This window comes from Oncorhynchus nerka, linkage group LG1 (genome assembly GCF_034236695.1).
Source record: "Oncorhynchus nerka isolate Pitt River linkage group LG1, Oner_Uvic_2.0, whole genome shotgun sequence".
Lineage (NCBI taxonomy): Eukaryota > Metazoa > Chordata > Actinopteri > Salmoniformes > Salmonidae > Oncorhynchus > Oncorhynchus nerka.
Window position 1 is genome coordinate 40176088 of NC_088396.1, and position 13032 is coordinate 40189119.

A 13032-nucleotide genomic window follows, 5' to 3' on the forward strand; every position below is an offset into this window, starting at 1 on the left:
ACTCTGTTTCTGTTAAACCGCTTTTGGGTCCTCACTCACCTGCATAACAAAAACAGTGTGTTCTAAACAATTATTTGGTGACGTGACTATATTTAGTACAGTTTTATCTAAAAAGGAGAACTTTTTAAACGTTTCACTATTTGGACTTTTATTAAATTAACTGAGGAGGATGGTCCTCCCCTTCCTCTTCTGAGGAGCCTCCACTGATGTATATGTGTGTGTGTGTTAGTGGATAAATGTCTCCTCTCCTCTGTTTTCTCAGGCTATAAGTACTACAGGCAGCATATGGACAGAATGTCCTCTTGTTGGAGAACCTTTAGGCTAGAAGATGTTAGAACAAGTTGCTGTGCCAGGACAGGGGCTGGGCGTTGGCCTCAGACAGGACAGACAGTGTTGATGGTTGGTGAAGCGGTCTGGTGAGGGGCTGGGTGGGAGGGTGACAACGTCAGAGTGTACAGTACTATACAGTATGTTACAATACGGTAGTGCTGAAAGGGCAGAGAACAGCGAAGGCTGCCTGGAGGGCAGTTGAAGATAAAAATCTGTTCTGCCTCTGAACAAGGCAGTTAACCTACAGTTCCTAGGCCGTCATTGTAAATAAGAATTGTTCTTAACTGACTTGCCTAGTTAAAAAAAGGTTAAATAAATACAAATATGATGAGTCACACAGCTGGCACCAGCCTCTCTTTCTTTTTTTCTTGCTTGTTCAGTGGAGCCAGAGGGTCTCCATGGAAACAGGATTCCAACTAGTTCAGTCAAATGAGAAGCACAGAGGCAGGGTGGTTAAGGAATAAAGAGAGAGGATGGATGAAAGAGAGGGAGACAGATGAGGAAGAGCTACAGTGTCACAGACAGGAAGAATGCAACGAAGAGACGACACGGAATCTGGGTTGTTGCTAGTTACCACAGCCACAAAGTCATAATTATGGCTAAACCCCACCTATTTCTACAATTTCTCTACATAAAATCAGATTTTATAACCTTAACCAACCACACTGCTAACCTTATGCCTAACCCTAAATTAAGACCAACAGTTTTCTTTTAAATTGTGCATTTTTCCGATAGACAATATTGACTTTGTTGCTCTGGTAACTAGTGACAACCAGGAATCTACCTTTTCTTCTTCATCATCATCCTCACCCTCACCACCATTATTATCATCATCATGTTCACTGTAGGGCCTAGTTATGTCTGTTACACACAGAGCAGGTTTTGGAACAGTAATAAAGAGACCACAGATGCTGCAGGCACTTGGAAGGGAGCGGAGGGGGGGGGCAGCATTCAGCAGCCCAGCATCTGAGTCTGTTTTAGTGCTCAATGTTCAGTTTTGGAGGTTAATTCATAGCAACCAAAAACAGCTGCTCGTCACCGACCTAGGCCAGCGGGCACCAGTCCTGCAAGTGCAGCTCGTCCCCAGTGTGTGTGTGTGTGTAACTCGTCCCCAATGTCCTCTGGGAGAGAGAGGATGCTCATAACTCATTGAGGGTTACAGCGTCACCCGTGCGACACCACAGAGAGCTGACATTCTTCTTGCCGCTGGCTGGTGGGGGACATTGTTGCAGTATGAAACACTTACAATATGGCCCTAGGACTGTTTAGTAAGCGATATGGCTCAAGGACTGTTTAGTAAGTGATATGGCACTAGGACTGTTTAGTAAGTGATATAGCACTAGGACTGTTTAGTAAGTGATATGGCACTAGGACTGTTAAGTAAGTGATATGGCACTAGGACTGTTCAGTAAGTGATATGGCACTAGGACTGTTCAGTAAGTGATATGGCACTAGGACTGTTCAGTAAGTGATATGGCACTAGGACTGTTCAGTAAGTGATATGGCACTAGGACTGTTCAGTAAGTGATATGGCACTAGGACTGTTCAGTAAGTGATATGGCACTAGGACTGTTCAGTAAGTGATGTGGCACAAGGACTGTTTAGTAAGTGATATAGCACTAGGACTGTTTAGTAAGTGATATGGCACTAGGACTGTTTAGTAAGTGATATGGCACTAGGACTGTTCAGTAAGTGATATGGCACTAGGACTGTTTAGTAAGTGATATAGCACTAGGACTGTTTAGTAAGTGATATGGCACTAGGACTGTTTAGTAAGTGATATGGCACTAGGACTGTTTAGTAAGTCTCTCACAGCCAAGCTTCAACAGAAAATGTAGGCTAACTTGTTCCATATGACAAGTCTGGGCTAGGGAGCAGAGGGAAGGGTACACAAGACTTCCTTAAGTGTGCAAATGACATAATGTTTGGCATAGAACACAGGAACTTACTCTGTATGGTCAAGAAATGGCAGACCAATCAGACACAATGGATCCTTTGACACCCATAGAAAAACATTACACCAAATCCTAATGTCTGAAATCAGGGATGGAAATAATTATTAAAGTTATATAGTGGTGACATATTGGCGAGGCCAGAACGGGTCCCACTTCACACCTTAGGGCTTTCCCACTACTGAGCCAAACCAATCCAAGCGGAGCCAAACCAAGCTGTACTGAACTGGCCTGGTAACGCATCCACCATAGTTAATGGAACTGTGTTGAAAAGGATAATGTTAAAAGTTCACAATACTGTGAAGAGGGTACATCATACTGGTGTTGTGTATGTGTGTGTGGGGGGGGGGGGGGACTCACCCTGAACACAGAACTTGAGCTCCTTTATATCGATGATGGTACTGGTGGGCATCCTATCCGGAACCTTCCTGCTCATGCGGTTGTAGTTCCGCCTTTTCTTGGTCTCTCCCCACAGGTTGGAGCCGCCGTGCATGCTGGGTATGTTGAGGACGGCGATGCCTTCCAATGACGTGCTGCTGAGGTCCAGGATGATACCGTCACACTTGGGGGACGGAGAGACAGAGATAAAGAGAGAGGTAGAGAACGAGAGGTAGAAAGCGAGACAGGGAGAGAGAGAGGGGGATAGAGAGAGAGAGAGTAGAGAGCGAGAGAGAGACTACGTACGAAGACTTGAGACAATGGCTGAGACAGAACTGAGACAGAGAACTGAGACAGAGAACTGAGACAGAGAACTGAGACAGAGAACTGAGACAGAGAACTGAGACTGAGAACTGAGACTGAGAACTGAGACAGAGAACTGAGGCAGAGAACTGAGACAGAGAACTGGGACAGAGAACTGGGACAGAACTGAGACTGAGAACTGAGACAGAGAACTGGGACAGAGAACTGGGATAGAGAACTGGGACAGAGAACTGGGACAGAGAACTGGTACTTAGTGATCATTGTCTATTTTGCACTTACTTACAAGGAAAAAAACTATAAAGATTACGACCTTGTGTTTTCATTTAACCTATGCTATTTTAAATGTATTTGTATGTATTCAACCTTTATTTAACGAGGCAAGTCAGTTTAGAACAACTTCTTATTTACAATGACGGCCTCCCAAAAGGCAAAAGGCCTCCTGTGGGGACGGGGGCCTGGGATAAATAAAGAATACAAATAAATACTATATAAAAATAGGACAAAACACACACCACAACAAGAGAGACAACCCAACACTACATAAAGAGAGACCTAAGACAACAACATAGCAAGGAAACAACACATGACAACACAGCATGGTAGCAACACAACATGGTAGCAGCACAAATCATGGTCCAAACATTGTTGGGCTCAGACAACAGACATCTAACGATGGTGTCTTATGCCAGTATGTTGTATGTGAACCACATACACTGACTATACCAAACATTAGGAACACCTTCCTAATATTGAGTTACACCCCCCCTTTTGCCCTCAGTACAGCCTCAATTCGTCGGGGCATGGAAAGCATTCCACAGGGATTCTGGCCATGTTCACTCCAATGCTTCCCACAGTTGTGTCAAGTTGGCCAAATGTTCTTTGGATGGTGGACCATTCTTGATACACACTGGAAACTGTTGAGCGTGACACAAACTGGTCCGCCTGGCACCACCAGACCCGGTTCAACGGCACTTACATATATTGTCTTGCCTATTCATCCTCTGAATGGCATATATACACAATTCATGTCTCATTTGTCTCATGGCTTAAAAATCCTTCTCTATCCTGTCTCCTCCCCTTCATCTACACTGATTGAAGTGGATTTAACAAGTGACATCAATAATGGATCATGGCTTTCACCTGAATTCACCTGGTCAGTCTGTGTTGAGGAAAGAGCAGGTGTTCTTAATGTTTTGTACTCTCAGTGTATAAGGCTATCTGATACAACCTGAAAATAGCATTACAAGAATATGGAAAAACTGCTTATAACTGTGTCCATTTGGGGATATTATTGGGAGAGGCACCCGTAGACATTACAGTAGCATTGAATAATATTTACAGTAGCATCAAAGTACATGTTTTCATCAATACATTACATAATGTTGCCTTGAGTGTGGAGAAATTCACAGGGAAATATGTTCTCATGTCCCAGCTAGTGATTAACTACAAAATATAAGTATTTTGTACCATCAAGTGGATGTTTTTTTGTCTCAGTTTAGATTTTGCACTAAAATAACTTACTTTAACACTTTCGGTCCATGTGTGCACTTTTCCATATGTTTAAATACAGTCCTAATTCGACAAATGTGTTCAAATAAGCCACGTAGAAACAGAAAAAGAAAACATATTCACAAAATGTGAAGCGACCACCTCGTTGAAAGCAAATGATGTTGGAATGTACCACATCATGTACAGCCGACCAGTGCTGTCAGAGCGAAGACATATTTATGACATCAGAGGTTTTAGTGCCCATGAAAAACAGTTTCAGGAACACACACACACACCCACACACACACACCCACACACACACACACACACACACACACACACACACACACACACACACACACACACACACACACACACACACACACACACACACACACACACCTCACACACACACACACACCTTTCTCTCTCTGTCTGGAAGTTTACTCTGTGGAGCTTTTAATAGCCCAGTTTAATTACATCTTGCAGGGCGATATAACTTTAGAGGTGGATCCTGTTACGCCACATTTCATCACCCATCACTCTGCCCTCTGCTCCAAGGCAGAACACCGGAGATTTGACTGCTCGGCACACCTTGTGCGTGTGTGTGTGTGTGTGTGTGTGTGTGTGTGTGTGTGTGTGTGTGTGTGTGTGTGTGTGTGTGTGTGTGTGTGTGTGTGTGTGTGTGTGTTACACACTGAGAATAACATGTGTGGGGACTTGAAGTAACACCTTGCTAAGATTTTCCAAAAACCTGACGACTACTAGCCAGCCAAGGGAGCTGCCGGGTAATATGAGGTTTGCAGTTTGGTTTAATAGTAATGATTAAAAACATTATCGCGTTAATCCCAAGCTAGGTTAATAGACTAGGTTCATTTGTGTCTGTGAATCACTTTCTAAGGTCTGAAAAATGTGACATAATGCTGTATATTACCCAGACTATGCAGGTGTCCCAAATGCACTCGGTTTCCTATATAGTGCATTACTTCCCATAGGGCTCTCGTCAAAAGCAGTGCACTATGTAGAGAATATGGTGCATTTTACACACACATTATCACTGCTACTTTATATCAAACACTGACTAAATTGGTGTGTTTGTCTATTCCTGTTGTGTGTGTGTATATATGTGTGTGTGTGTGTATGTGTGTGTGCATGCGACGTGTCCTCTCTCAGCAGTACAGAGACAGTTACCTGACAGGCTGGCTTGATGAAGCATTCGCTGAGAGATAAGAATAGCTAGCTGCCCCATGGGAGTTAAATACTTTGGTTTAATATCTTTGATGTCTTTCAAGAGATTTTTTAAAAGTTTGCAGGTAAAAGCCTGTCAAATAATTCTGCAACAGCGATGAACTGATTAAACTTTCTCATCTCAAGTTTCATGTCTATAAGACGTGTTGATACAAAATGGGAATCATGAGATGTTGGTGTGTCAACTCATCTCCAGCCAATGTTTTAAATACCTTTTGATGGGGATAGAGAGAGACAGAGAGGAGAGATGGCATTTTGGGTTTGTCAAATCATCTTAAAATTAATAAACTAACTGTAAGTCCCTCTGGATAAGAGTGTCTGCTAAATGACTCAAATGTGAAATGTAAATGTAATCTCCAGCCAAAGAGTATAGCGTTGACTCACCTCGACTTCGATACACTCATTGAGTTTCTTGCACGTGGCAGAGATGGTCTCAGTGGTGCCAAACTCAAAGTACCACAACTTGTTCTTCATTCTGTAAACCAAACAGGAAGGAGCAGGAAGATGAGGAGAGAAAGTGTCACCAGGGGTCCTCCTGCAGTGGAGGACCCCTGGTGAGGTGGAGGTGTAATGTATTTCTATTATTCAGTGATGGCAGGATCTGTCAAGCCAATGGCACGTGGGATGTGAAATGTAGGCACATATTGTAGTTGTCCTAGACTCTATGAGTCATACCTGGTGGGAAATTGAAAACAACAACTTTTGACAGGTATCTGTCACATTTGCTGTCATGTGGCAGCAGGTAGCCTAGTGGTGGCAGGTAGCCTAGTGGTGGCAGGTAGCCTAGTGGTGGCAGGTAGTCTAGTGGTGGCAGGTAGCTTAGTGGTGGCAGGTAGCCTAGTGGTGTCAGGTAGCCTAGTGGTGGCAGGTAGCCTAGTGGTGGCAGGTAGCCTAGTAGTGGCAGGTAGCCTAGTGGTGGCAGGTAGCCTAGTGGTGGCAGGTAGTCTAGTGGTGGCAGGTAGCCTAGTAGTGGCAGGTAGCCTAGTGGTGGCAGGTAGCCTAGTGGTGGCAGGTAGCCTAGTGGTGGCAGGTAGTCTAGTGGTGGCAGGTAGCCTAGTGGTGGCAGGTAGTCTAGTGGTGGCAGGTAGTCTAGTGGTGGCAGGTAGTCTAGTGGTGGCAGGTAGCCTAGTGGTGGCAGGTAGCCTAGTGGTGGCAGGTAGCCTAATGGTGGCAGGTAGCCTAGTGGTTAGAGTGTTGGACTAATAACTGGAAGCTTACAAGATCAAATCCCTGAGCTGACAAGGTAAAAATCTATTGTTCTGACCCTGAACAAGGTAGTTAACCCACTGTTGCTAGGCTGTCATTGTAAATAAGAATTTGTTCTTAATTGACTTGCCTAGTAAAATAAAAATGTGAGGATCAACGAAGTGCTGCTAACGCAGCCCAAAGCCTAAACTCAACTAGGGGACAGTATTTCATTTTCAGAGCAATGAAGCACAACGGACAACAACATGCCCAGTCACTTTAGTGCTGCTTTGACATTGCGACAATAAACACATTTTTGCTTCAGTACCCCTATGCCAAGGCTGGCATGACAACAATGACTTTGGGTGTGGACCAGCGCCCGAGGCTACCATAAGATCATGTTTAATGTTTCCCCCCCTGATTCAAAAACATGCCAACAACCTTGAGCCGAACAAAGTTGAAGTTCATGTTCAGTTCTGCCCTGGAGTTTGGTTTGTCAGAGGTGAACTGCTTGGCATTTTTAAAACGTAGATGTATCACTTTTTCTGTGAATTACACTAGTAACAAAGACACATACAAGGGGGATATGCACATCCCAAACACACTAACCTTCAGAAAAACCTGTTCTGGGCAAAACAAACTGTAGCTAAAGAAATAAAAGGCCTGCCCGCAGTCCAATGCTTCTCTACAGTGATGTATTTCTGCCCACAGTCCAATGCTTCTCTACAGTGATGTATTTCTGCCCACAGTCCAATGCTTCTCTACAGTGATGTATTTCTGCCCACAGTCCAATGCTTCTCTACAGTGATGTATTTCTGCCCACAGTCCAATGCTTCTCTACAGTGATGTATTTCTGCCCACAGTCCAATGCTTCTCTACAGTGATGTATTTCTGCCCACAGTCCAATGCTTCTTTACAGTGATGTATTTCTGCACACAGTCCAATGCTTCTCTACAGTGATGTATTTCTGCACACAGTCCAATGCTTCTCTACAGTGATGTATTTCTGCCCGCAGTCCAATGCTTCTCTACAGTGATGTATTTCTGCCCACAGTCCAATGCTTCTCTACAGTGATGTATTTCTGCACACAGTCCAATGCTTCTCTACAGTGATGTATTTCTGCACACAACAAAGATACATGTAAAAGAAGACAAAGGACCCAGGCTCCTGGCTGTCAACACTACCTCTCTTGTGATTTGCCTGTACTGTTTGATCACCGCCCTGGACTCAGACAGACAGACAGACAGACAGACAGACAGACAGACAGTCTTGATACTGATCAGCCAGACAGACAAGTCTGTAAATCTCAGACTGCCAGAATCAGCCTTCAACCATTAACTGCATGGTCTTACACAATATGTGCACCTCTTCCTGTACAAGCCCAGGCCAATGAAAGATCACCGCTCCTCTGGAAACGTGTTTTACTCACCAACGACAGTAAAAGACACAATTCTCTCACAGGTCAGTCTGGTCAAAACAAACAGTAATTTGTGTGTCCTTCTATGCTGCTGGTGGCTAACCAAAAATCCTGGCCATTTTTACAGTGTGTTCCAGAAAACATGGGGTTGCCTTGCTAATGCTGACAACATGGTTATTGGCAAAACAAGCTCTGTTGCCATGTGGGCATAGCAACCCTTCATGTAAGGCAGGAGCAGAGCAGGGCTCTCTAGACAGAAGACATCTATGGATACACATATTTCAGTAGAATAGGAATAAAGAAACAAACAATATGATGTGTCAATATTTGAAGTGAGAGATCTGCTAGGTACTTTCAGTAGGCCTATATATCCCACCAGTCGTCAACTGTAAATATCATTGATTTGAGTTGATACCTGCGCACTGTCCCTGGCTGCCCTATAATACTCCACTGTTACTTTAAGACCTTGTTCAATGTTCCGTCTTCCTCACACTCACCTCACTGTTCGCTAGAAACCTTTGCTCTGTCAAATTAAAGGATTATGAGCATATTTAAGAACACAATTAGGCATGGTTTCAATTCTCAATGAGCCGAACTGCCTAACCTCATTAGCTAGTTTCCACTTGAGAAGCCCTGTAAAAATAGGATTAACTCAAAGGTTTTTTTCTCTCCTGTGGACAGAGGAGTGTGACAGGGAGACAAAGCTACTGTACCACTACCACAATCCCTGCTTGTATCCCACTGAGCCTGGCTAAGAGCGGAGAAAAATCTTCAGAAATCTACAGAATAAAGCACCATTGGCCTAGGCTCACAGCCTACTGGCACTACCCAGCTAGGACATTCAGTTCCTTGGAACATGTGGGTGCTTATGTTTTTGGTTTCCCATTGGTTCTGGGCACAAAGCTATACGATTCCTGACTGGTAAAATCAACAACAACAAAACATTTAAGTTGCAGGGAGGTTTTGAGAATGTTTTACTATGGTTCCCTGAAAGTTTTCCTGAGAGGTTTTATTATTCATTTCCTTAGGTATTAATCATGCAAACATTTTTATTGTGGCACAGCATCAGTGAGAATTGAACCTATGATATTTTCCCTGTCCATGGAATTAGTCCACTGTGCCACCAGGATGGAGCTAACATGACATGTTTTCTTAACTGATACAAAGCTGTTCATTTTAATCTATTCAAACAGACCCCCTTTCAAAGGAAACAAGCATTTAGTGTGTGTGGCCAACACACCTGAACAGACTTAACAAGTTAGAGGCTAGAGAGAGTTTTGTTGACGCTGAGAACGGAATTTATGTTTTTATATAGCATTCTTAGAATGTTCTTCGAATGTTACTAATGTTTTCTTGTTTTTTTTAGAAAATGTTCTTAATGTGCTGAGAACATGACTTTAAATAGAACCACGAAGAAACCTTCAGAAAACGTTATGTAGCAGTACTGAAATTCCCACAGAAGTATGTTGTTTTTTAACGTTCTCTGAACGTTCTGAGAGCATTACATTAAATAGAACCATGAGAAAACATGTAGAAAATGTTATGCTGAAGTACTGTAATTACCACCTACGAATCACATGGTTCTCAGAACGTTCTGTGCTAGCTGGGTATCATGCACCATTCCCAGAACATTGTGGGATGGTTGTATACAAAATAAGCATAGGACAACCAAGCTCTCACCAAGTTCTAAGATATATTGTTCCAGAACATTATGTGGTAGTGGATAGGGGCCTTTTTTTGCGTGCAGCCTGATAAGAAAAGGTTTTTCATTTATATGCTTGAGAGTTGGGGCGGCAGGGTAGCCTAGTAGTTAAGAGTGTTGGACTAGTAACCGGAAAGTTGCACGTTCAAACCCCGAGCTGACAAGGTACAAATCTGTCGTTCTGCCCTTGAACAGGCAGTTAACCCACTGTTCCTAGGCTGTCATTGTAAATAAGAATTTGTTCTTAACTGACTTGCCTAGTTAAATAAAGGTCAAATAAAAAGTTCAATATGCAAGGCTGTGCTTGTCTGTCTGTAAAGCCTGGGGCTGGTGAATTCAGGGCTATGAGTTCACCGGTTCAAACTGTGCTAACTGTACCCTCAGGAAGCAAATACTGATCAGTCTTCCTGATTGTAGCCCAGCCAAACACATTACCAACCAACGTTGATGGATGGATTCATATTTCATTAACAGAGGGAGGAGAATGTAGCCGCATGGGAAACGGAGAGGAGAAAAAAACATAGATGTAGAATACAGGTTTTATGTGGTTAAAAGAGTGGCTTCAAATTCAGAAAAGGCCTGGGGGCACGCACTCATCCATCTGCCCACGCCCTCCCCCGTCTCTACCCTTCATGCCCCTAACAGGGCTGTGTCCCCCGACCCTCCCTCCTCCCTTCCCATTACCCTCGCATCTGGCCCACCCCTTCAGAGTGATAACAATCTCTCCTAATCCCCTGTGAGAGTAGTGAGCTGCTGACCTCCCCCTGCCCCCTCCTCCCTCCCCTCCCTGTATCTCCGGTACAGATCAGTCAAAGCTCACCTCTTGCATGGGCAGCAACATCAGCTTTTACACGCGCAATCCTGACTGAGATACAGGGCCTGACAAACAGATAGGAGGAGACTGTGTGTGTATGGCTGCACCGTGGCTTGTGCTGCAACACCTAGAGATAGGAGGGGATGGGGGACGGGAGAGGGAGGTGCTGATAAATGAAGGTTAAATAAATAAAAATCTCAGTTTCAGATCATTGTCTTACACTGTCCTGATTGGTTGGGAGGTTAGGTTATTCAGGGAAGCCATTAATAACAATTTAAATGTTGTGTTGACACATTCCTTGTTAGGGTAAATCCCTGCCCAAGGGGTGATGCCATGCACCCATGGTTTTATAACCTCTGACCCTGGCTCCTTGCCGTAGACTACACTAACAGGTTCAGCCAATGACAGACAAGGTAGTTTTCAACAGCAGACAGAGGGTCTGTAGGGGGAGAGGAGAGGAGACGGTCTGTGGGGGTGAATTGTTAGATACTACTGCACTGTTGGAGCTAAGAACACAACTATTTCTCTACACCCGCAATAACATCTGCTAAATATGTGTATGCGACCAATAAAATGTGATTGGATGTAGGGGGAGAAGAGAGGACAAGGTCTGTGGGGGAGAGGAGATCTGTGGGATGAGAGGAGAAGGTCTGTGGGGGAGAGGAGGTCTGTGGGATGAGAGGAGAAGGTCTGCGGGGGAGAGGAGGTCTGTGGGATGAGAGGAGAAGGTCTGTGGGGGAGAGGAGGTCTGTGGGATGAGAGGAGAAGGTCTGCGGGGGAGAGGAGGTCTGTGGGATGAGAGGAGAAGGTCTGCGGGTGAAGAGGAGAGGACAGTCCTTTACACTGATCTGAGACTAGGCAACACACAGTGATCTGACACACATACTGTATAAAGGGATGCAGATGCACACACACACACACTAAGAGATCCAACACAGAAACATTAGCTATAAAGACAGTGTATGATCTCAGAGTCCTAAAAATAATTACGCCATATGATTTGAGCTGGCTTGTCAGAGATGAGAGCTGCTGTCTGGCAGGGAGTCAGCACCAGCCAACAGAGAGGACTGTGGGTATATTTATCTTTTGCACCACAGGAACACAACAGCAGGACATGACAGGTTCAAACGGATCAAACAACCACTAACACACAGTTAGACGCACTCACATACAGTAGACACACACACTTACTGTCGACGCACACACTTACTGTAGACGCACACACTTACTGTAGACGCACACACTTACTGTAGACACACACACTTACTGTAGACGCACACACTTACTGTAAGCACACACTTACTACATGCACAGAGAGCAGGAGCACTACCATGAGAGGCAGACAGTCTCCCTTTCTGCTAATCTCACATAGCCAGGCAGATCACATTGATTGAACTTGATTAATCAATGTGAAAATAACGAAGCAAAGCCCCGATTAGCTTGAGAATAATTCATATTGACAGCAGCTTGAACTGCAGCACCGATCCAGATCTGGGTCAATGCTCTCCGCTCAGATGTTGAATGCCCTTGGAATGGTCCACTAACCATCTAGTCTACTACATTTGAACTATACAGTATATAACATTTCCATTGGTAAGAAAACTCTACTTCACTACCAGTCCAATGATTGGAGATGCCAAGAGAGGAGATGGGGGAAGTACGGTTTTACAAATGAGGGATGATCAAAGGAGATCCCATCCCCTAGAGAAGGAGGAGCCCCATTAGCCCATTCTGGCAAGGAGAGTTCCATTCTCACACATGGGTGGGTGTCTCTCACGTCTCCTGTCAAAGCCCCTCTCCCCCCTCCTCTTTCTGTGGTGGCTGAATTGAAAGAGTGAACATATGTAACCTTTATTTAACTAGGCAAGTCAGGTAAGAACAAATTCCTATTTACAATGACGGCCTACCCCGGCCAAACCCGGACGAAGCTGGTACTACTGGTACTACTGGTAATACTTGTGCTACCATTGCTACTGGTAATACTGGTACTACTGGTGCTACCAGTGCTACTGGTAATACTGGTGCTACTGGTGTTACTGGTAATACGGGTGCTACTGGTACTACTGGTGTTACTGGTTCCCGAGTGGCACAGCGGTCCCTGGTTTGAATCCAGGCTGTATCACAACCGGCCGTGATCGGGAGTCCCATCGGGCGGTGCACAACTGGCCCAGCGTCGTCCGGGTGTAGCCCGGGT

The 13032-nt window shown here is 44.5% G+C and overlaps 1 protein-coding gene across 1 annotated transcript in view; it reads right to left on the reverse strand.

The window, feature by feature from the left end:
- Positions 1–1469: 1469 nt before the first annotated feature.
- The window catches only part of LOC115130198 (diacylglycerol kinase beta-like), a 136675-nt gene continuing 125112 nt past the window's right edge, over positions 1470–13032 (reverse strand). The window contains exons 22-24 of the mRNA XM_065015939.1: positions 6105–6195; positions 2643–2844; positions 1470–1540 (exon numbers count right to left, since the gene is read on the reverse strand). Of these exons, the coding sequence (XP_064872011.1) occupies positions 1470–1540; positions 2643–2844; positions 6105–6195 (364 nt within the window). The remainder of the gene's footprint in view (positions 1541–2642; positions 2845–6104; positions 6196–13032) is intronic.